This window comes from Rhinolophus sinicus, linkage group LG01, assembly GCF_036562045.2.
Source record: "Rhinolophus sinicus isolate RSC01 linkage group LG01, ASM3656204v1, whole genome shotgun sequence".
NCBI classification, from domain to species: domain Eukaryota; kingdom Metazoa; phylum Chordata; class Mammalia; order Chiroptera; family Rhinolophidae; genus Rhinolophus; species Rhinolophus sinicus.
In genome coordinates this window covers 147,997,478-148,019,887 of record NC_133751.1, presented here as the reverse complement: position 1 = coordinate 148,019,887, position 22,410 = coordinate 147,997,478, and the positions used below count along the sequence as shown (strand labels likewise).

General features: G+C 38.8%; 1 protein-coding gene and 1 long non-coding RNA gene across 7 annotated transcripts in view; one reads left to right on the top strand and one right to left on the bottom strand.

Annotated features, from left to right (window-relative positions):
- Nucleotides 1-20,129, bottom strand: part of LOC141572364 (uncharacterized) — a 97,163-nt gene extending 77,034 nt beyond the window's left edge. The window contains exon 1 of the long non-coding RNA XR_012497722.1: nucleotides 19,991-20,129. This is a non-coding gene — a long non-coding RNA (uncharacterized LOC141572364). The remainder of the gene's footprint in view (nucleotides 1-19,990) is intronic.
- A 32-nt stretch (nucleotides 20,130-20,161) lies between these two features.
- The window catches only part of RBMS1 (RNA binding motif single stranded interacting protein 1), a 198,191-nt gene continuing 195,942 nt past the window's right edge, over nucleotides 20,162-22,410 (top strand). For all 6 annotated transcript variants that reach the window (XM_074337078.1, XM_019727264.2, XM_019727271.2 and 3 more), the window contains exon 1: nucleotides 20,162-20,461. In XM_074337078.1, coding sequence (XP_074193179.1) covers nucleotides 20,387-20,461 — 75 coding nt within the window. In that variant the 5' untranslated portion in view covers nucleotides 20,162-20,386. The remainder of the gene's footprint in view (nucleotides 20,462-22,410) is intronic.

Here is a 22,410-nt window from a genome sequence, read left to right as displayed (position 1 = left end):
GATTAGCTCTACAAATTATCTGGTAATTTTTAATCATAGAATGTGACTGCTACATAAACAGGAAAGGAAGACAGCCTTATGGCATCATCAGTGTGGAGTTTCTCATGACTAGATAAGCAAAGCTCTGTTAGAGTGAGATGTGGACATAACTATGTTATCATAATGATGGCTGCCAGGAAGGCAGAATCAGATTTGATACTCAATCATAGCAACTCTATTAGCCCTTGAGATTGACATATTTGCTTTCTCCTCCTTTCCATAGTTTTGATTGTCTATTTCACCTTCGTCATCCTTATAATACATCTGCTCTTCTTCAGGAGCCACCTAAATTCCTTTTGAGAAAGAAAAGGAATATAAGTAAGGGAAGTAAATTTATAATAATGATGATGCTTATGGTAATAAGATTATCCTAAATATGGAAATGACTGTGGTGGTTTGTACTCTACTTATAGTTCTTTTCCCAAAACACAGAGGTGATTAGTAATTCCCAGTACCAATGTGTAGTGGTCTGAAATTACAGGGGAAAAAAAATGAACTATGTTCTCATTTGTGTTTTACATACATAAAAAGCTAACCTTACTGCTGCACTTGTGAAAGCAACCTCATTTGAACCTCTAACTTGAGAACGTTCCTGTTCCTCCTCAAGAGGGTCATGTCCTGATATGCAGGATGTTTTCTGTTTGCCCCTTCAGATCTACTCTCCACCCTTCTCTTTTATGGACTGCATCATTAAGCATCTTTTTCTTTGAGAGTCCATTTTGATTTGGCCAATGAGAGGCAAGAGCAGGAGGGTGTTTAAAACTGGGTATTTATTCCCCCAGCTTTTTTTTTTTTTTTAATGTCAGTCCACATGTTAAGTGAAATTCTCTTTCAACAGCCTCACTGCTGTCAGGTGCCTGCCTCCCCACCCGACAGTTACAGCTACTGGCTGCAGACTCCATTGTGCACTTCCTCCCCTTCCCCTGCAGTCCTAGTAAAGAGGGCTTCCCTGTCCCTTATTTGTTTCCCACTGCTGTAGTGGGCTGAATGGTGGCCCCTAAAAAGATATGTCCACGGTTTCACCCCTAATTTGGAAAAAAATGATCTTTGCAGATGTAACTAAATTGAGGATCTTCAGATGAGGAGATCATTCTTGACTATTCGGGTGGGCCTCAAATCCAAGTATCCTTATAAGAGAAGGGCCAAGGGAAACGTGACATACACAGAAGATAAGAAAGCAACATAAGAATGGACACTGAGATTGGATGATGTGGCCACAAGTCAGAGAAGTCAAGGAATGCCAACAGCAACCAGAAGCTGGAAGAGGCAAAAACGGACTCTCCCCTGGAGCTTCCGAAGGGAGTGCAGCCCTTCTGACACCTTGCTCTGGCCTCCAGATTGGTGAGAAAATAAATGTCTGTTGCTTTAAGCCACCAGATTTGTGGTAATTTGTTACAGCAGCCCTGGGAAACTAATACACCTTTGTAAAGAGACCCTATTACAACTTGCCCATTCCCCAGTTTGTATGTGCCACCTATCTTCTGCCAAGATCTGCTGGATATATCTGGCAATGAGTGAGTGCCTCATTATTATAACTCTGAACTCCAGCAGTATTCTGGTAACATAAATGCAAAATGGGCATTTATAGTGCTTATTCTTATTAAATAGTATTTAAATGTGTATACCCTGGAAACTTTCTGTTCAGCATAAGTTATGTCTAGGTGTATAAGATATGTCACAAAGTCCTCAAGTGACCTTATTGTAGGGTTGTTTCTCTTGTAAGGTAGTTCTGCAGTAAGGATTGCAGTTTTTAAAATGTTCTATGAAACGTCCTGTGCAGGGGGAGTTGATATCTGGAAGAAGAGACTGTAATTTAATTTCATCAATAAGAATTTTCATACCTAATTTCCAAAACTATGATCAAACCAAGAATAGAGTCACTAGGTAGGCTACTAAAACAACCACTGTGGGAGAGATTGGGCCAACAGACTGTTGTGTGAATGTTGTTTATAGAGAGGTAATGCCATGACACAGTCCAGGGAAAATTAATCAGAGACGAGCCCTAAGATAGCTCTTTGGGGAGTACCTATATTTAAGGTGCAAAAGGTTGAAAAAGAGACAGAAGAGTAGTTGGAAGTACAGGAGGAAAACGAGGAGAGTGTGGAGTTTCAAGGTACCTGAAAATATGGAGTAGTGCTAAATCTGAACCTTAGGCGTTCAGAGGAATGAGCACTAATAAAAAGCCATTAATTTGGGGACTTTATGGAGAGTGCCTGGGATTGCAAGACAAGGGTCTGCTGATTGCTGATAAGGGTCCACTGTGAGGGTCAACTTTCAAATAGACAAACAGCAACCATTTGATGGCAATGGCTTACAGTGTTGGCTGTACATTCTAATCCCTAGGGAGCTTTTAAATACCAACACTCGGGGCCCCTCACAAATCAGTCAAATCAGGATTTGGGGGAGGGGAGTTCAGGCAATACCATAATTTAAAAGCTCTTGGGTTCCTCTAATGAGCATCCAACATTGAGAATCACTGCTATGGAGGTGTCCACAAACTATAGCCCAGGCTCAAATCCACTATGATGACTGTTTTTATAAAGTTTATTGAAACACAGCTGTATCCATTGTCAGCTGGGATAGTATCAGTGGCTGCATTCATGGTGCAGCTATAGCAGAGTCGAGTAGTTGTGATGGAAAACTGCGTGGCCCACAATGGTGAAAATATTAACTATTTAGCCCTTATAGTAAGTTTGCAGACCTCAGTGTAGGGCAGGGTTTCTCAGCCTTGGCAGTGTTGACATTTTTGATGGGAGATGTTGTGGGGGCTGTCGTGTGCATTGTAGGAAGTGTATCAGCATCCTTGGCCTTTACCCACTATATGCCAGTCGTACTCCCTCCCACCCTTTACCCTCCACTCTGTTATGACTCTCAAGATGCCTCCACACACTGCTATATGTCTCATGGGGTGCAAATCACCATGATTGAGAGCCACTGCTATAGAGTATAAAAGAATATAATCTTATATGTAAGGCAGTTCTTGTCATTCACAGTAGTTAAGTTCTATAAAGTCACTGGAAACTCTGAATTAGTGAATACTGAGCTCAGTGTTATATTATTTATATTCTTTGATAGTCTATACTGTAGCATGTCCTGGACCTGTCTCAACTACAGACTGGTGAATTTCCTCTTCCTTTTTCTGGATATACAATATTTTGATTCATTAACATTGAACTCACAGCTAAGAGCACTATAACTCATGCCTAAACAAAGCTTATCTAATACATGTATTTTCTCCATAAGGCACATCACAGTAGGAACACTAGACATCATTTCAGTACTGTACTTGGAGCCATTTTAAACAGCAAAATCACCGAGAAGAAGCACAAAAACTCAAAAACGTGGCAACAAACAGACTGCACAAAGAGCCCTGTTTACAGTATGAGAACTGAAATAAGAAGGCAGAGGGTTGTTCTGTTTGACTTTAACTGGATATGTGCCTAAAAAGGGACGAAAACTTTTTGCTGTTCTGTGTATGTCTACTAATAAACACAAAAGCATCGTAAGTATTGATATTTTAATTACAAAGAACTTTTAGTGAATAGATTAAATAATCATGAGGACCAGCTACATAAGACATCAACACTATACTATCAGAGTGTAAATCCCATATGGACAATGACCATGGTTTATTTATCCTTATATATCAAGTGTTTAGCACACGCTAGTGTTCAATTCATATTCATCTACCAAATTCATGAATACTAGAAATGAGACAGCATTTTAAATTGCTTGTAGTTCTTTTAAAAGTAAGCAATTCTTATATATAACAGGAACAATAGTGAGAATTTATGAAAGATATAGTGATTTTTACTGACTGTTCCAATGCCATGTAAAGAAGTCTGAAACTTGGCAACTGATTACTGAAATGTAGGGAATACAGACAAAACTTGGAGATAGCACCATGGGGCAAGAAGAGAGGGTGACAAGTATGATGTTAAGGCAGTTTGCATGTCCCCTTAAACTAAAGGAAGTTTGGAATATGGATCCTCATTCATACTGACTGGCTCAGTTCAGGCCAGCTCTGCACATCTCAAGAAAGTCATAGTTGCCTCATGACTTTTCATGACAGTTAACTGAAACATAAGATTCACTTAATCACAAAATAGTGGTAACTTTGCTCAGTAAAAGGTAAATTCTTTTCCTCATATTTGCACATAACTTAGGAGTTACTGTGCTGTCTGGAATTTCTATGAAGAATTCCTAGTCTCTTGGAAATCATTTCCAAAATCACACCACAATTTTTGCTAATGTGCAAGATCAGTATAAAAATTGAAGCAATAAGATCTTACATTTTAAAATTAGTAATAATAGCTAACACATATCATGTTACTACTTACCAGGTTCCCTTCTCAGTGAGATATATACAAGGTGTAATCAAACAACATGGTGAATGTTTAAATTAAAAACAAAAATTATTACAGTAAAAGATACATTGCAATTAATCCTTCTCAAAATACTCCCCTTCACTTTGAACACACCTATCCCATCATTCTTGCCACTTTCTGAAGCAGTTCTGGAAGTCCTCTTTCGTGAGTATCTTTAGTTTTGCTGTCGTGGCTGCCTTGATGTTCTGAATCATTTTGACTTTGGGGAAGAGCCAGAAGTCACATGGTGCCACATCTGGTGAATAAGGTGGATGAGGACACACTGTAATGTTTTTGTTTGACAGAAATTGCCATACCAGAAGCGATGTATGACACTGAACATTGTCATGATGGAGGATAATTTACAGCACACTTTAAAACACACCTTCTCTCAACCGTAGTTCACACCTAATTGACTGCACGAAACAAGTTGAAACTAGTTACACACTGTTACTAATGTTTGACGCACTGCTCCCCATATTGAAGATCCCTGCCTTTCTGTTGGATGGCACTCGGCAGCAGCATTCACCGTATTTTGTGATCACAACAGAAAGGCTCCATGTCACACATCCCTTCTGGTATAGATAGCAGTTTCTGTCAAATAAAAACACGAAGGTGTGTCCTCATCCACCTTATTCACTGGATCTGGCACCGTCCAACTTCTGGCTCTTCCTCAAACTCAAAATGACCATGAAAGGTAAACGTTTTGAATCAATTCAGGACTTCAAGGCAGCCACAACAGCACAACTAAAGACACTCACCAAAGAGGACTTCCAGACTGCTTCAGAAAGTGACAAGAATGCTGGATAAGTGTGTTCGAAGCGAGGGGGAGTATTTTGAGGGGGGGTTCATTGCAATGTGTCTTTTACTGTAATACATTTTTTAAAATTTAAATATTCACCATATTGTTTGATCACACCTCGTATATACATGAATAATGTCATAATATTCATACAATATGAAGACATATATATTTATTCATAACAAATTTAACACAACTTATGAGTAAGAACAATTATTATCTTCCCCATTTTATAATAAGGAAATTGAGGCACACAGAGGTTAGGTAATTTGCCCAGGGTCACACAGCAATTAAGTGATAGGGGAAGGTTTCAAATCTAAGTTTATCTCCTGAATCCCACCCACCAAACCATGTGAATGTATAAAAAGACTGTACTACAATTTCATATGATCAGCAAATGCATCTTTGGCTACATTTTCTGAGTTTGCAGACCTATTAATCACTAAGTAGTATTTGTTGAACATAGGCCTACCAAACACTGGTAAAACACAACATTTTATTGCAATTGAGAAATTTGTAGGTTTTTACCAGAGCTTGATGAGAAAAAATATCTTGTTTTCTGCTTTGTTCTGTTATCAGATTCAGATTGTTGTCTTCTTTTTCTCTTTTGTACTAAGGTGACTTGCCCTAAAATTAGTGATAATGTGAAAAATAAAATTATGTCTCTGTCATGGGGATTTTATAAATCATGAAAAAAGATCAAGACAGCCTGTCAAAGTGATATCAACCATTTTCGTAAGGATAAAAATATGATCCTAAAAGTTCAGGAGATACTGTGGCATGAATGGATGAAAACAATTGTTTCAACTAAGACCATACTCTATTTTAGTACACACAAACTGAGATGATTTAAAGCAGAAATAACTTCATACAGAGACTGCCAGAGGAACCTTGAAAATACACTCTGTTTTGCCCATAACAAAATTAATCATGTGCAGAATGGCTGAATCTGATAGAGAATTCTTATCTAGCTCTTATGGCCTCATATCAGCCTTAGTGCTAAAAAAGAAAGAAAACAGACAAAAAAAGATGGGATTAAGAGGGACTGTTTGCTATTGTTTCCATTCTTCAAAACAGAAAATTTCTAAGAAAAAGAAAATGAAGCCAGGTCTATCAGAATGTTGCTATAAGAAGCAAACAAGCAATCTATCTTTGTAGAAGAAATTTATAAAATAAACCAGCCAAAACTATAACAATAACGCCTGATGCTTTAGGAAAGCATGTTCTAACCTATGAAGAAAGATTTCCATGCAGTGCCAGGCAAGCAGGTTGGGTGTGTGGAAAATGTAAAAGTAGGGATGTTGATGGAGCCATTCTGGTCTTTGGCTAACCTTTGTCTTTTAAGTCCCCTCAAATTTTTCAACTTCCTGATATTGAAAAAAAAAGAAGACCTAAATAAAAGCTTATGGGAGGCAATTAGCAGAACACTAGCAGAATGGTAAATAGTGATTGTCTCACCCCAAAACAATCTAACCTCATTGAAAAAAAATAAAACCACATTTTGTGTGTGTGAAAGGAAATAGAATGGTTTTCATAACTGTGTGTCTTAAATATAATCGTGTTCAATATACGTAATCTCATTTAAATATAATCTCAATGAACAAGAATAAAATATTTGAGGGTGGGGTTAAGAGAAGGGTATATTATTATCTACTCTCTTAAATATAATCATATATTCCTAGTCAAATGTCTTAAGATATTTAAAATATGTATTTACACTTACAGAATTTAGGATTTTTAGGAAACATTTGCTATGGCACATCTTAACGTTATAACATATGACATTTTACTAGCATATCTAAAGTCACAGACAATCTAAACTACATTTTGTTTTCTATTTGCCGTATTTATTTTCTCCTTAATTTTAAAATCATGAAAAATATCTCATATTAGATCTCAAGTGGTAAGAATTACGTGGAGACTCTCTGTTAACTGTGTGAAAATTGAATCAAAAGTGTGGAAAAAATTTGAAATAGAGTTATTGAAGAAATGAAGAATGCTCCCAGCCCTGGATCTTGTTAAAAATAAGATAGAGTCTCATCTGTCTGGGGTGGTTTGGGTGTGGTCCTGGCTGGAAGCAGGAGGATGGACTAGAATAGACAACCGCATGTAGTCCCTGACATTCTGCGATTCTAGAAACACTTGGACTCAGGACTGTGGAAGTAAATGAGAGAAAAACTCAGAAGAGTTTTTATTGAACCACCAGGGCCTGAGATGTAAACACATCCTTCATTCCTGTAGGTTTCTGTAATTGAAAAACACCTAGACTATAAACACCTAGCCTCATTTTACCCAATCAATGTATTAATCATGGTGGAGCTAAGAAAGGATCTCAGAAATTATCCAGTCTTAGGCAGACCTTTACAAAAGTGTGTAACTCTTAATTTTAAAAAACTGAATTTCCTGGGAATTCTGGGGAGCATGCTATTAAAAGGAATTCTGTATTAAATCCTTTCACTAGGAAAATGTTCATCCTCTGTTTTGCTTTTTTTGCCCGTAGTTCTGGTGTTCCTACATTAAGGTGAGCTTGTATGGTACTCTCTCAATTTTCACTACTATATTAAGAATGTTTTTTAATGATTGAATATGTACTCACTGTGTTGTTGTGTAGCTACTAAAATTATAACTATGAAAACTATACAATGTAGAAAATGTAAATGAAGGGTTACACGAGAAAGGTGTAACTTGAAATTGTGCATTTGCTATGACTACAACTATATAAAAAATATAGTTATATCTGAATTAAAATGAGAAGGCGCTTTTACAAGATAGGAGTAGATAAAAACGTTACAGAAAATTTACATAAATGTGCCTACTAATTTCAAAATTAATTATAAAATTAATTAATTGAACCATTCATATCTTCCATTGGGTCTTTGCTTAAAGTGAAATAATGAGGCAGAATGCAATCAGTTCAAATCCTCCACTCTGAAGCCTTGGGCAAGATGTAACCTCACAGAGGCTTTGTCTTCTCATCTGCAAATGCAGATAGTAACCTACAAAGCTGGGTAATTGAGAGGATTAAGTGAACTAACATTTAGTACCGTGTTTCCCTGAAAATAAGACCTAAACGGACGATCAGCTCTAATGCGTCTTTTAGAGCAAAAATTAATATAAAACCTGGTATTATATTATATTATATTATTATCGTTATATTATATTATGTTATGTTATATTATATTATACCCGGTCTTATAATGAAATAAGACTGGGTCTTATATTTTTGCTCCAAAAGATGCATTAGAGCTGATTGTCCGGCTAGGTCTTATTTACGGGGAAACACAGTAAGTAGCTAATATTGTGCAAGAGCTATGAAATTTAAAGGATTCAGAGAAATTAAATGTAAGCATGACCTCAAGGAAGCCAACGGAAAAATGGCTTTTTGTGCAAGATCCTAAAGGTCCAAAGGTACCCTAACCTAACCACACTTTGCCCATTCCCCACCAAAGCCGATCACCCCATAGGCAATCTAATCTCCCTGCTCAACATTCATTAAGAGGTGTTGACTCCACTCTTTGAGCACAAAAGAGACGCATCTTTCAAAGAGTTGGGCTATCCTAATGATTCCACAGCAGTAGACACCTCTGCCCTGTAATCGCATTAGCCAGGAGTCTAACTTACTTCCTTCTAGACTTCAGGGTACAGGAACTGTTCTTCTGAATGCCAGATCAGATTTCCTCTGCCCCCACCCCCAGGCCAGCCATCTTCTAAATACAAGGAAATCCATCTAAAGCATCATGACAGCACAGGATGACTCGCATTTCATTACTGTTGATGTGTCAATCACAATAGATACCAAACACAGAAAGTCCTGACAAAGATTGGACGGCTTACAATCACTGCATTCTGCATTGTACATGCAGGAAATGGAAACAACTGAGGTTCATGTGAGCTGGAATTTAGTCCACCAGACAGATTTATAGCCTTGCTTATGCTCCAATATCCATTAAAGTGGGAAGGTTGCAACTATAAAAAGGTTCATGCAATCCTAATAGCATAATATGACAGAGAATAATGTCCCCCCAAAGTTCAGGTGAACACCTTAGGGTCAATCTAATTGAAAGCTACCACATTGGGGTGAAGTTTAGGTCCCCAATGTTGTTCAATATTCCTTATCAGTGACAAAATGGAATTGGGGAAACTCTCAATTCTGGTATGATAACAAACATGACAAAATTATTAACACTTTTTTAAAAACACAAAAAGAAAATTGAAAGTTTTCTTTATAAATTAGAGATATGTACAAAGAATTTCGATAGAAAAGTGTGAAGGTATATTAATTAGCGTATGCCCTGAAATTAAAATATACTCTGCTGACAGAATAGTAGAGATGATAATCTAGACCTAAACATCAATGGGTTTGAGATTACAATGGAACACAAGTTAAAGATACTGATAAATCAATAGTAAATTTCTCCTGTTCCTTTTTATAATAATAGAACATGATATGATCTTAAAAGAAGTGTAGACTAAGTTTGGTAGAGCACATACTTTATTGAGCATAAAACAGTGCTTTGCTAAACTATCCAATTGAATCATGATATATAGTAAATTACAGGAGACCTAGAAAATGCATGTAAATATTAGAAAATACTTAAAGGAAAGATGAAAACCTTGAGGTTATTTAGTCAACAGAAAAGATGCCTGAGAAGTTACTTATAGCATAGAACACTGAATAAACATTATCTGTCTTCTACAGGGCAGGACATGATTTCTTAATGTCATAAATTGTAATTTGAGCATCTAGGAAAAAATGGTATTTCTTGATAATAGGAATGACTAAATTCTTGAATAAGTTATTGAAGGAAGTGATGTGATCCTACAAAGTCTGTAGAATTTCTGCTTCTTGTAAGCTAGTTTGATGTTTAGGTGATTTAAGGTATTAGACCAGAGCATGTCTAGAGGTTTTAGCCAGGTTTACATGCCATAAACATTTTGATTTAATTCCCACCTTTGGTTCCTGCTCTTTTTTTCTGTACATGCTCTCCTTAGGATTTATAGCGTGTCTCTTCTGAGATTAGGTTATAAAAGACACTGTAGCTTCTGGTTTTTTTTGAGCCTCGTGTCTCTCTCTCTCTCTCTCTCTCTCTTCCTCTTCCTCTTTCTCTCTCAACTTGAGGTGACTAAAGTCCCAATTGACAGCTAATTCTCATGAGACCCTGAACCAGAATCATCGAGCTAAGCCACTCTTGAATTCCTGACCCTCAGAAACCATGTGAGATAATGTTTGTTGTTTAAGTTGCTAAATTTGGGGTAATTTGTTAAGCAGAAATAGATAACTAATACATTTATTAAAATTCAACAGTAATCATAGCAATTATTTGGAACTTAGACCAACAAAAGATTTTTGCAGGGAGGAGTGATTTATTACTAATATTATTTAGTGGTAAAAAGGATGCATAGTGGTAATATAAAGCATATTGGATTTTAGTTAGCTTTCTTATTATTTTTCAATTCTCCACAGAAAATGTACCCCTCATTGCCTGCACCCAGAATGGACTGCTCCCCTGCTCTTATATATCCTGGCTCTAGTTTAAGCCATTGTCATTTCTTCCCTGGAATAACTGGAATTTCTGCTTCTAGTCTCCCCTATCCCAACTGAGTCTACCTACCATACAGAGGACAACGTAATCTTTCTAATCATAAATCTGACCTTGTAACTCAGATCGTATAAAACCCCTCAATAATTCACTTGTGCCTACAGAATAAAGCCCAGATGATTTTAAAGGCTCTTCATGTTGCCTATGTAGAAAATACTGAGAAATCCCACTTATTGCACAGTAGTATTCTAATAAGATCGTCCTGATCTGACCCCCACTTAGGTTTTCCAGTCTCAATCCCTACTCACCTATTCATGTACTTGGAGTTGTAAGTCATCATGAAAGATTTGTAGTTCTCCAACCATACACATATTCTTTTGCACATTCTGATGATTTGCCTGAAATTTTCCAATTCTCCAACTCTAGCCCTACCCCAATTGAATCCTTATTTACTTGGTGAATTCCTTTTCTTTTTGTTTCACAAACTGTAGCTAAAAAAATGTGTCTTTTAGAGAAGCTTCACTGGACTTCTGCAGTCCAAATGAGATGCTTCTCTGTTATCCGGCTCACCATACATTAGGGCAATTAAATGTGTACATGTCTGTCTTCTCTACTAAACTGAACACCCCTCAAGGACAGGAACTATATTCAATTTGTCTCTAGTGCCCTATTGATTAACAGTATCAGGCCACCCAGAAGGCATTTAATAAACAATGAAATAAATAAATATTGAAAACTAAAGCGACAAAGCTATCCACTACCACAACACCCTAACTCCCATACTAGGGTAATTTTCACACAAGTATTCCCATGGTTTTCTAGATAATAATTTTATATAAATTATCAATTCCAATTCATAGCATTAACACAGTTTATTATTCTGCATTTCTTTTTCACTTTGGATTGCTTCTATTGCTATCTGTTCAAGTTCACTCATCTTTTCTGCAGTATATAGCATGCTGTTAACCTTTTCAAGCATACTTTTCATCTTAGGCATTTGTTCTTTATAAATAAGTAGAGATCATAACTGCAAGTTAAATATACAGCATAGTATGGTTGTCAGCTAAATTGTTTCCCTTCATGTTATAATATATAAATCATCCTTTCCTTTCCGTCCTTCCCTCCTTGCTTCCTTCCTCTCTTTCTAGCTCATCACTCCATTAAAAAGAAATTTATCAACACAAGTTTTTTTCAAGTTTGCTGTCAACTTAGTGCATCATGCTAGTGTTTCTGGTGGTGATGTTGGTGGCACCAGTGGAAGAAGAGGTGGCGAGGGCGATGGTAGGGCTAGGAGAAGGATGAGGGAGAGAAGAGAAAGGTGAAGGTGAAGGTGAAAAACATATGAGAGAAAGAAAGGGATGAAAGGGAGAAAAAAGAATAGGAAAGAAATCTTAAAGGAAACTCAATCTAAGTAGGAGGGTAGTACCAAGCAATATTAAAGAATACGGCCTTTAGCATCAGAAATCTGGGGATTTGCCCTAGATTTTTAACTTGTCATAAAGAACTAACTCAGGCCAAATATCAAATATCTCTGAACCTTATTTTTTTCAAACATAAAACAACTAATGAAAATTAATACGTTTATAGTGCTTACTCTTGTGCCAGGCTCTGTTTTAAATGCTTTACATATATTAACTCATTGAATCCCCTCAATGACCACATTTTACACTTTCCTAGCGAGAGAGTGGAATAGCCAGCTTTAAACTTAGGCAGTCAGACTCCAGAGTCTGTGCCTTTACTAACAATATCTGTAAAGGCAATGGAAGGATTTCAGTGAGGGTCAAATGAGGTAACATATGTGAGACGGTTTTGTCAGCTAAAAAGTAATTACAATGTTAAAACAATTTTCAAAGTTAATTGTGATGGCAATGATGGTGATAAAGTCCAGATAACACAACAGGAAATCTTAAGAACAAAAACAAAGTATTGCTGAGAATTCAACTATAATTCAGATTTGGAAAGTTTACGAGTGCTAAAGATGCTAAAAATGATGCTTCCTTTACCCGTTCTTTCTTTTGCTCCCAGCTTTCTAATTCCACAATAGCATCAATTAACAGACTTACCAATGCCTTCCATTGTAGGTATGATAATCTTGGTTAATAATCTATAATGTCACAGAATCCATACCCTGATGGGTGAAAATTAATAGAATTTATAAACTTGGGTTTTTACTTTTATTAAATATTTGATTGATCTGGAAATACATGTTATGTCTTGTCATTTCAGTGCTGCTTTGAAGAGTATGTGTGCATATACAATATATACAATATATGTAATATATTATATATATTATACATGCACACTCACAGGTTAAATCTCAGCTTTTAAACATTGTTCCATCTCAGTTTAAAATACTTTTTAAAGAAGTCTTTAATAGCTAAGAATTGAAACTTCTAGATCATTACCTTTAAAGTTGCTGTTTTGAAAGAAGTGAGGAAAGGCAAAAAGTTCTCTTTGACTCTTCCTTAACTTTTGAAAATCTTGTTATTTTGGGCTTTGATGCCATCAAAGGTTATAATAATGCTTATCAGCAACCTGTTTACAAATACATTCATAGGATCAGCTAATGAGTACAAACAATGGAAGCATGGCAGAGTTTATGTCTTTATTTGCTTTCTAGAGGCCATCAACAAACAGTCCCTTGCATGTTGATGGTGCTTGCTAAATGCTCGCTGGATGAATGAATTAGTTACCAAATTGTTTCACTCATCCCTTTGTGCAGATGGCCATCTGGGCTAAGTCAGTTAGGGTATGGTGATAAAGAGGTGAAACTTGATTTTGGACAACTCATCTGAAGCAGCAGTGATGGGGGGGGGGCGGGAATTAATGTATATCCTTAATGGTCAACTGAGGCCTTAGTTTCACCACATTCTTAGAGAGCAGCATCCAACTCCATGCATTACTTGCTAAATTTAGGATATAGTAGTCTACCATCAACAGGATCAAGAATTCGCTGTGACTGAGTTTCTCAATTTTAGTCCTCATTAATAAATGTATCAAAAAAATTTTTAAGTCATGTATACTTTTTGTCTATTTCATTTCTTGGTGGAATGTTTTCTAGAGTTTAGTACCTACTGTTTGAAATTTGTGTTCCTTTGATTGGCCTAAAAGACGCTGGGGCAGGAAGGGATGAGTGTGTGGTCGTTACACAGTCACTATTACGAATCACAAAATCACTGAATTCTAAACTGGAATGGAACTTGGAGCATTTAACCGCATTTCCTACCATGAATTCTGGAGGATGCCTAGTCTTGACACTTTTCTACGTGCCTCCAATGACTTTGCACACTAGTTGGTATTCAGAGAGAGTTTCAGACTGTGTACCGTGAGAGGGGCATGCAATCCAACCTGGTAGCTGAAGGAAGTCTTGATGGAGCTGCACCTTAAGGAAAGAGTAAGAGCGGACCGTGTGAAGAAAGGTGAAAGGTGCTGTAGGCAGGTGGACCAGAAAAAGTCCAAGCTAGTTGGAGTTGTACAACAATATGATGAGGGTTGGGAGGAGCCATCATAGAGGGGAGGAAAGAAGTACAAGCCAATAGGTAAGGTAATGGAAGGAAATGAATCTGGATAACGGGAAGGGTTTGGTCAGGAAGGGAGTTATGAACGGTAATAAAAAGTGTGAACTAAACAGTGCTTCTCAAACTGTGGTAGGGGATAGGGACACATTCTGAGAATTTCTAAATTTGTGTTTCATTTGGATAAAAACAACGTTTATCACTATTTGTAAAGATAATAAGATTTTAATTTCTTTAGACAGGGCTCCACAAAATACGGCCTGAGGATAAATATCTAAGGAACATCAGATTAGAAGATTTATACATAACCTTCCCTAAAGACTGTAAAACAATTCTATATTTATGACAGAACTTCATTGTAAATTATAACCACTTGTTCCCTTTCATCTACATTCTTATTTGTTTAACCATGTAACAACTCCAACATATAGGCAGATGCCAGCCACAATCACACCTTACAAAAACTATCTAGCCTTTCTGACTTAAGTGTTCCAGTAAATGTATTACAGATATCACCTACTTACCTAGTGTGGAAGTAAGAGTACCCAACCATCAGTAATTCTCCAAGTTCTGCATTCAGTCTTTCTAATGAATCTAAATCCCATTTCCAATTCACTGATACCCATTTCTAATTCACTGATTCTCTAGGCTTTTTGTAGCAACATTTCTAATTTTATCTTTCAATTATTTCAATACTCCTAGGCAGATGGCAACAGAACAAAGGCATTAATCAATGCTAATTTGTTTGGTCCACTCCTGATTCACTGTAATAAAAAAGTTTACCTTTAGTTATAATTGAAACCAGATTGGAGATCTTGGATGGGACAATTTGTGCCTCAAAGTTTTTAACTTGCTGCTGCTTCTACAGGGTGAACTCAACCCCCTACCTTTCACCTCATACAAGGTTCTAACGGCTGACCCATTCCCATTCATCATGTCTCCTCCAAGTGGTTTTCCCTACTGAAAATGTCTAACCTAACTCCCACCAAGCTACTCTCCTCCCATTATCCTGTTGCTTTCTTCATAGAGTTTATCGCAAGTTCTCATTGTGAGAGAGACAATCTCACTAGATCATAAATTCTGTGCAGACAAATACCAAGTCAAATGTATCCCCAGCGTCCTGCACATAGAGATTGCTTCTTAAATGTTGGTGAAGGCACAAATGTATAACTGCTATTGCGGAAAATATCATTCAATGGCTCACACTCTCCTAGGAGTCATTTTGGCACAAGTTTCATTAAGAATCTTTTGTGAACTTCTTCCTTCAAATGTGATAAGTATGAAAAACACATTTTAAAGAATTTGTTGGTATTTAAACAAATTTTTTAAGAGCAAGCTGATATGGATTTCTTTAGAGAAACAGTTGATTCAGGCTTGAACATGAACTGCATAGAACCTGGGACAATCGTATGCCAGAAAGCAAAAAATCTACAAAAGACTATTGGGGTCTGGTAAAAAACAGACATAGGGGCCAATTCAAAGGATCTCCTGTTGGCTGAAAATGGGACAATCTGAGCATAACAAGAATAATGACTGTGATGGATTGAAACAAATCAAATATATGAAAATGCACAAGTTCAGAATGTTACTTAAAACTGGTTAGCTTTGGAGTTTCTCCTATGGCATCAACTCATTATTCTGAAAATTGATAAATGGGGAAATTTATCGTTTTTTTTTCCTGTGCTAGCTGTATTTCGAGTTAACTAAAGACTTGAAGGGAGAAAGTTCTCCATAGACAATTTCCAACTAACGAGTGCAGAAGAAATGACAAAATTATAAAACCCACAATTTTGTAACCTCTAATGAAATAATGGATTGAGGTAACACTCATGAATGACTGTTAAAACCATGGACATTTTTAATGGATAAATCAGACCAATATTATTTGAATTTTCGGTACATCTTAACATTAAAAGTGAGACAACCAGTCGTTATGTGTCTCCTGATGTGATGGGAAGCACATCATATCTTCATATCTCCTAGCATGTGTGTACAGCGCCATCTATGAAGTATTCTTTGCCAAAAAAGTGAACCTGCATGTAATTAAACCTCTAGAACTAACCATCACTTTTAATGACACCATAAGGTTGTAATCAGCCATGTGGGAAATTCTATAGGACAAGGGACCTGATTTCTTTAACAAATAAATAGCAATTTAAGAAATGAGTGGGGTGAACTTTTATATATTAAAAGGGGCTTAGGAGATATATCAATCAAATTTAATATATGGGCATTGTTTCATCCTGATTTAAACGAATGAACTACAAAAAGTGATTTTTAGATAATGGGAGAAAAATGAACAAGAACTGAGTATTAGTTGATCTTAACAAATTATTGTCAATTTTGTTAGATGTGATCATGATGTCGTATTTTTAAAAAGTTCTTATTTGTTAGATATTAACATAGTTGCAGGTAAAATGATATGGTGTTTGGGATGTGCTTTAAAAACTCCAGAAAAATAAAAATGTGTGTCTCTGTGTGTGTATGAAACACGAATGACAACATGTTAATACATGCTGAAGCTGGGTGTTAGGAAGAGAGGGGTCATTATTTTAGTCTCTCCACTTTTGTATTTGAAAATGATCATGATTAAAATTAAAAGCTGAGTTTCGTTTTAAAAATGTGTTAGTATATGGTGCAGCAAATGTACAGAAGAGTCTATGAATTTGTATCCATAACCCAGTGCAAAACATGAAGCATTATCATCTCTATAAGTCCCCTTCCGTACCTCCCTGAATGTCTCCCTTCTCCCGCAGAAATAACCACTAGTTTGAATTTTGTGTTATACTCTCCTTATTTTTTTTATAGTTTCTTTTTCCTGCTCCTGTAGTTTTACACAACTTACTGTTTAGTTATTTTTTGTTTTTCAACTTCATACAAATGAAATCATGCTTTATGTTGACTGTTTCTTCAACATCAATTTCAAAATGATCCATGTTGATGCTTTCAGCTGTAGTTTATTCATTTCACCGCTGCAAAGTGTTCTATTGTATGCACAGACTACAGCCTTTTTATCCATTTTACAGTCGACAGACATTTGAGTTATTTTCAGTATATTGTGAATATTCTTGTACACCTCTCTTAATGCATATACAGAAGAAATTCTTTGAGGTATATACCCACAAGTAGAATTACTGTGTCATAGCATACATGCAAATGAATTTGGGTAATGTCGAACTATTTTCAAAGAGGTGGTTGTACCCATGTACACGTCATCCAGTAAACAGTGTTTTTGAGATTCCCCCTTTCATACATCTTCACCTACTCTTAATATTTTCAGAGTTCTTATTTTTTGCCAGTCTGAGGATTGTGAAATGGTATCTTATTTTAGTTTGTATTTCCTTTAATACTGAGTATGAGCATCATTTCATATGTTACACTTGTGCTTCCTCCTCTGTCAAATACAGTCATTCTTTTGCTCATATCTAACAAGTTATTTTTCTTTTCCTTATTGATTTCAAGGAGTTCTTTATATATTCTGCATATTAACTTTTTGTAGTTCTACGGATTACAAATAACTATGTTATGGCTTGCTTTTTCACTTTCTTTATAGAATCCTTTGATAGATCAGTGTTCTGAATTTTAATATAGTCAAATTGATCAGTCTTGCACTCTTGGTCACCTTATTAAAGAATCTTTTCCTACCTCAAGGCTATAAAGACATTTCCCTATATGATCTTCTAACAGCTTTATAGTTCTGTTTTTTACATCTAGGTCTTTAATTCACTTGAACTATTTTCATCCCCTTTTGTGAGACAGGGCTCCAATTTCATTTTTTCCACATAAATAGCCAATTGACCCAGAATTATTTATTGAAAAGCTCATTCTTTCTCCACTGCTCTGCAATGGTATTGCTCTGCAATACCAACTCAGTCATAAATCAAGTGTCTACATAATTGTGGGTGTGCTTCTGAGCTCTCTAAAACAGGCTGAATTTTCATCAGCCAGAAAAAAATTAGAACAGTCTAAGTTTGGTAATTTCCCTTATCATCTCAAGCCTAGAACTTCTGAGGTTGTTCTTAACTTGTTCCCTTCCTTCAGTCACATCTCTAAACCGTCATTTCTAGTCCTCCTAGGTTCTTAAAGCACAAGTCAGTTTATGTCAGTTCTCTGCTCAAAAACATTAAAGGGTCCCACAACGAAACTACATAAAGAACTATTTTAAGTTCCCCTAGCTAGACAGTTAATCACCCCAACCTTCAGACTAACATTAACCTCAACAGTGCCCAGGATGTAGCAGAAGCTCAGTAACAACTAGTGTCCATACAGCATTTCACATAGATGAACAGTTTTGTTTGTTTTAAAGAGAACGTGATTTGTCACCTGGCATATCCAAAATGTTCTCATATGAACTTATTTTGTTTTGTCAAAACGTATAACCTAAAAATTTGTCTAAATCATATCAAGATTATAAAGGTTTTAGGTCACTAGTCTCATGTTTGAAAGTATCTTACTAAACCTGGTTTGACACGTAGTCATATAAAAATGTACTGTTTAACAAAATCATGCATTCCATTTATTTGATTTTCGTTTGTGCTGTTAAACAGACTCCGAAAACCAAAATGACAAGACAAAGTAATCAAGGTCTTTTTAATAACAAATGACTTTTTCATTTCATTTTATTAGATGTGCAAGAACTCCAAGGTGGAGGTGCTTTCTTACTTATCCTATTTGCACACGTTGGTATTATCTCTTTTGGAGCTAGAATATAAAAGTCTTCTGCAGGCAGGTTCAGGGACTAATTAACTCCATTAAATTACATCCAGTTATGGAGTGAACTGAACCACTGCTGTCTAGAGCTGTGACAATTAGGAGATGGAGAGAGGCAGAAAGAGAGAGATTGATTTTATATGTCACTGAAGCACACTGCAACAATATGCCAGCGTGACTTTCAAAATGGCCTTAAAATATTCCAAACTCAGGGAGTTTCCTTGCTCCTGAGTGGGAGTTGACAGACTGTCTGGCAGCATTAGAAAGAGGCAGAGAAAAGCTGATGTCTATATTGTGTCCTCTAATAATAACATTCTGGCTTTTAGCGACATCTCCCCTTTAGAAGGATCCCTCTATTTGTTCTGAGGTGTGTGTGTGTGTGTGTGTGTGTGTGTGTGTGTGTACGCGCGCGCCCGCGCGCGCCCGCTGCCGCGCGAGCAAGCTTTGCCTCCCCTTGTGCAGAGGGCATAATTTCACCTTTCACATCTGGGAAAACCAAGCCGAAGGACACTAATCCTCCCAAGGTCACCTAGAAAATCAGTGTGGTGGCCTGGGGGGTGGGGGCGGGGAAAACCAAACCCAGGTGTCCCGACTCCAGCTTTGTGGTTGGGCACTAAACCATTTTCTTTCCCTTGAGGAAAAAAACAAAAACAAAAACAAAAAACACTGGGCGGGGGGAAGTGAGAGATTGATCAGATTTCCTCATCTTTCCCTTTACCTCCCATCCCCCTTACGGAGAGATAAACTCATGAAAGCAAACGAGGTGTCCACTCTGCAGTTCTTAAGCTGGGTCCCTCAAATCCACCCCCCACCCTCTCACCCCGACACAAAGCGATTCCGGCTCCCAAGGTTCCTGCGCGTCCTACCGCGAGCCTGGGAGGTGAGGAGTGGTTAAAACTCAGCCCTCACCTCCAGCGGGTCCCGGCTCCGCGGCGCCCAAGCCCCGCCCCCGCCCGCCCTTCCCCCACGGCCTCGGCACGCCTGCCCCTCTCCCCTCTCCCAATCCGGCGCACCCACCCCAGATGCCGCCTGGCACCGATCGCAGCCGCCGCCGCCGCCGCCGCCGCACTTTCCACTTGTATTGATTACCTCCCAGCCCCGCTCAGCCTGCTCGTTAGAGCGGAGCGGAGCGGCCAGCGCGCCAGCCCTTGGCAGCCCCGCAGCAGTCGGGCTCCGGGAGGCAACTCCTTGGGAGCGCCCTGTCCCGGGTGCCCTCTGCGCTCTGCAGTGTCTTTCTCTCTGCCTGGGAGGAGGAGGAGAAGAAGGAGGAGGAGGAGGACGTCTTGTCCCGGCTGGGAGGTGGAGCAGCGGCAGCCGCCGCCGCCGCCGCCGGAAAGGGAGAGGCAGGAGAGATCGAGACTTGGAAACCCCAAAGTGCCCGCGACCCTGCGCGGCAGGCTTCCTTCCAGCTTCATGGGCAAAGTGTGGAAACAGCAGATGTACCCTCAGTACGCCACCTACTACTACCCCCAGTATCTTCAAGCCAAGGTAAAGGGGCGCCGGGGGCGCGCGCGGCTCAGGCCCGGGGAGGGGCGCGCGGCAGGCCCCCGCTGCCCCCCGCGGAGTTGATGGAAGGTTGCTAACTATAGCGCTGGCCTGGGCAGAGCCGGGCGGCGCGCGGGGCGGCGGCTGCCGGGGGAGCGAGTGCGGGGATCGGGTTACAGAAAGCCGCGGGGGGAGAGACTAGACAGGAAAGAGCCGCCAGCCCCTTCCTGGCCCGGGAGGTGGGGAGGGTCGCGGGGCCGAGCGGCGCCCCTCGCGGAGCCCCTCGCCGAGCGTTGGCTGCTCGGCCGCCGACGCCTGGGGCCCGCGGCAGGACCCACTGGCGGCGCGGCTTTTCGACCCCTTCTCCTGGGCCTCGCCCTGCGAGCAGTAACTCTCGTCTTCCCTCGCAGTGGCGCGGAGCCTCCAGTCCCCTGGGGACGCCCCTCAGCCTCAGCGCGCGCGATGTCTGGGGCTTGCGGGGGTGGGGGGACGGGACATTTTACTCCCCGCCTCCGGTCCTGCGCGCCGCCCCTCTCCTTGATCTTTGTGGCACTTCACCTGGTTACTGATTTCTACTTTTACGCTGGTGTTTTGGGTAGAAAAGTGGCCAAAGTTCACTCAGCGTTCATTGATGTCCCTTTTAATCTTCTCTGTAGCCTTTGCGAAGGAGGGACAATGGGCAGATTTCAGTGCAGAGAAAGAAATGACTATTTTTCTAAACTAAATAGTTTAGAAAAATACTACCATTTATGTTTATCACAGATCGAGTTCCAGTGGTGCCTTCTCAAAAGTGGCCTTGGCATACTCTTAGGTAACACAGCTGATGACATGTAGCCATACAAATTGCGACTGGCTTTCTAGGGACCCTGGGTTCTTAATTATTGGGCCTATCTTATTTTTACAAGAACTGAATGCCTCCTGAACTCATTAAAAATTGTGTATTGGACCCACGAAGAGTGAGGATTTCACTGCTTTGGGAGCTTATGCCACGGTTTAGGAAGGTGGAAGTTGGATGCACCAGCGTTCTCCAGCAATTAGCATCTCTTATCACGGCTCCAGGTGCCCTTTCTAGATCACAAAAGAGTCAGGCAGTGCCTCAACTTTCTTTGGGAGGTTGTAATCTTGCCCTGCTTGGTTGCAGAGGACATTTCTGGCCTGGTGCAAAGAATCTCTGATTCAACCTTGATAAGCTTACAGTGTGTGTGGTCCATGTTAAGGCACCTACAACATAGCTCTGTATTTGTCCATGTAAAAAGGACACTTGTCAGCATAGAGACCAGAAATTTCCTAGCACGCAAGGGCCTCATTTTCACTCACCCCAATTCTTATTTTACTTTGGGTCGCCAGAAAGCAGCAAGATAGTAGCGGCAAGGATACCCATGATTTATTTCTGTGTTGTCCCCATAAATTTGTTTTCAGGAACTGGAGGGAGGTGCATATTTTTTTGTGAGCTACATTGTAAATATAAGTTGTCTAAAGAATTTTGAGGCATAATCAATGCACTGCCTTTTAGATATCATATATGTTTAATGCACTTGTTTAAATTATGCAGCATTGGGTGGCTGAAGGACAGCCTATTCAACACTTAACTGTATGAATAATAAATACATACACTCAGGTGAAGAAGAAAAAAGGCCATGGTTCTACAGGCATATTCACCTTAGTAATTTTTATGTACCATTAGTAAGTTAGAAACCAAGTACATAGAATTTAATATAGCTAATGCAACGCCATTTGGCTCTTTTTGCCCGGTAAATAATTGAAGAGAGAGACAAACGGCAAGAGCCTGCTCTAGTAATTAGGGTCGGATCCCAGAAAGCTTTAGGGCCCATTTTCTGAAAGTGTGCTTCCTGCATAAAGCATTTAATATTGATTTGTGTTACAGTAAATGACATTCTCAAAACATATCTTGCTGTTTCTACTATAAAATCTGAAATCCTATTACTCTGTAT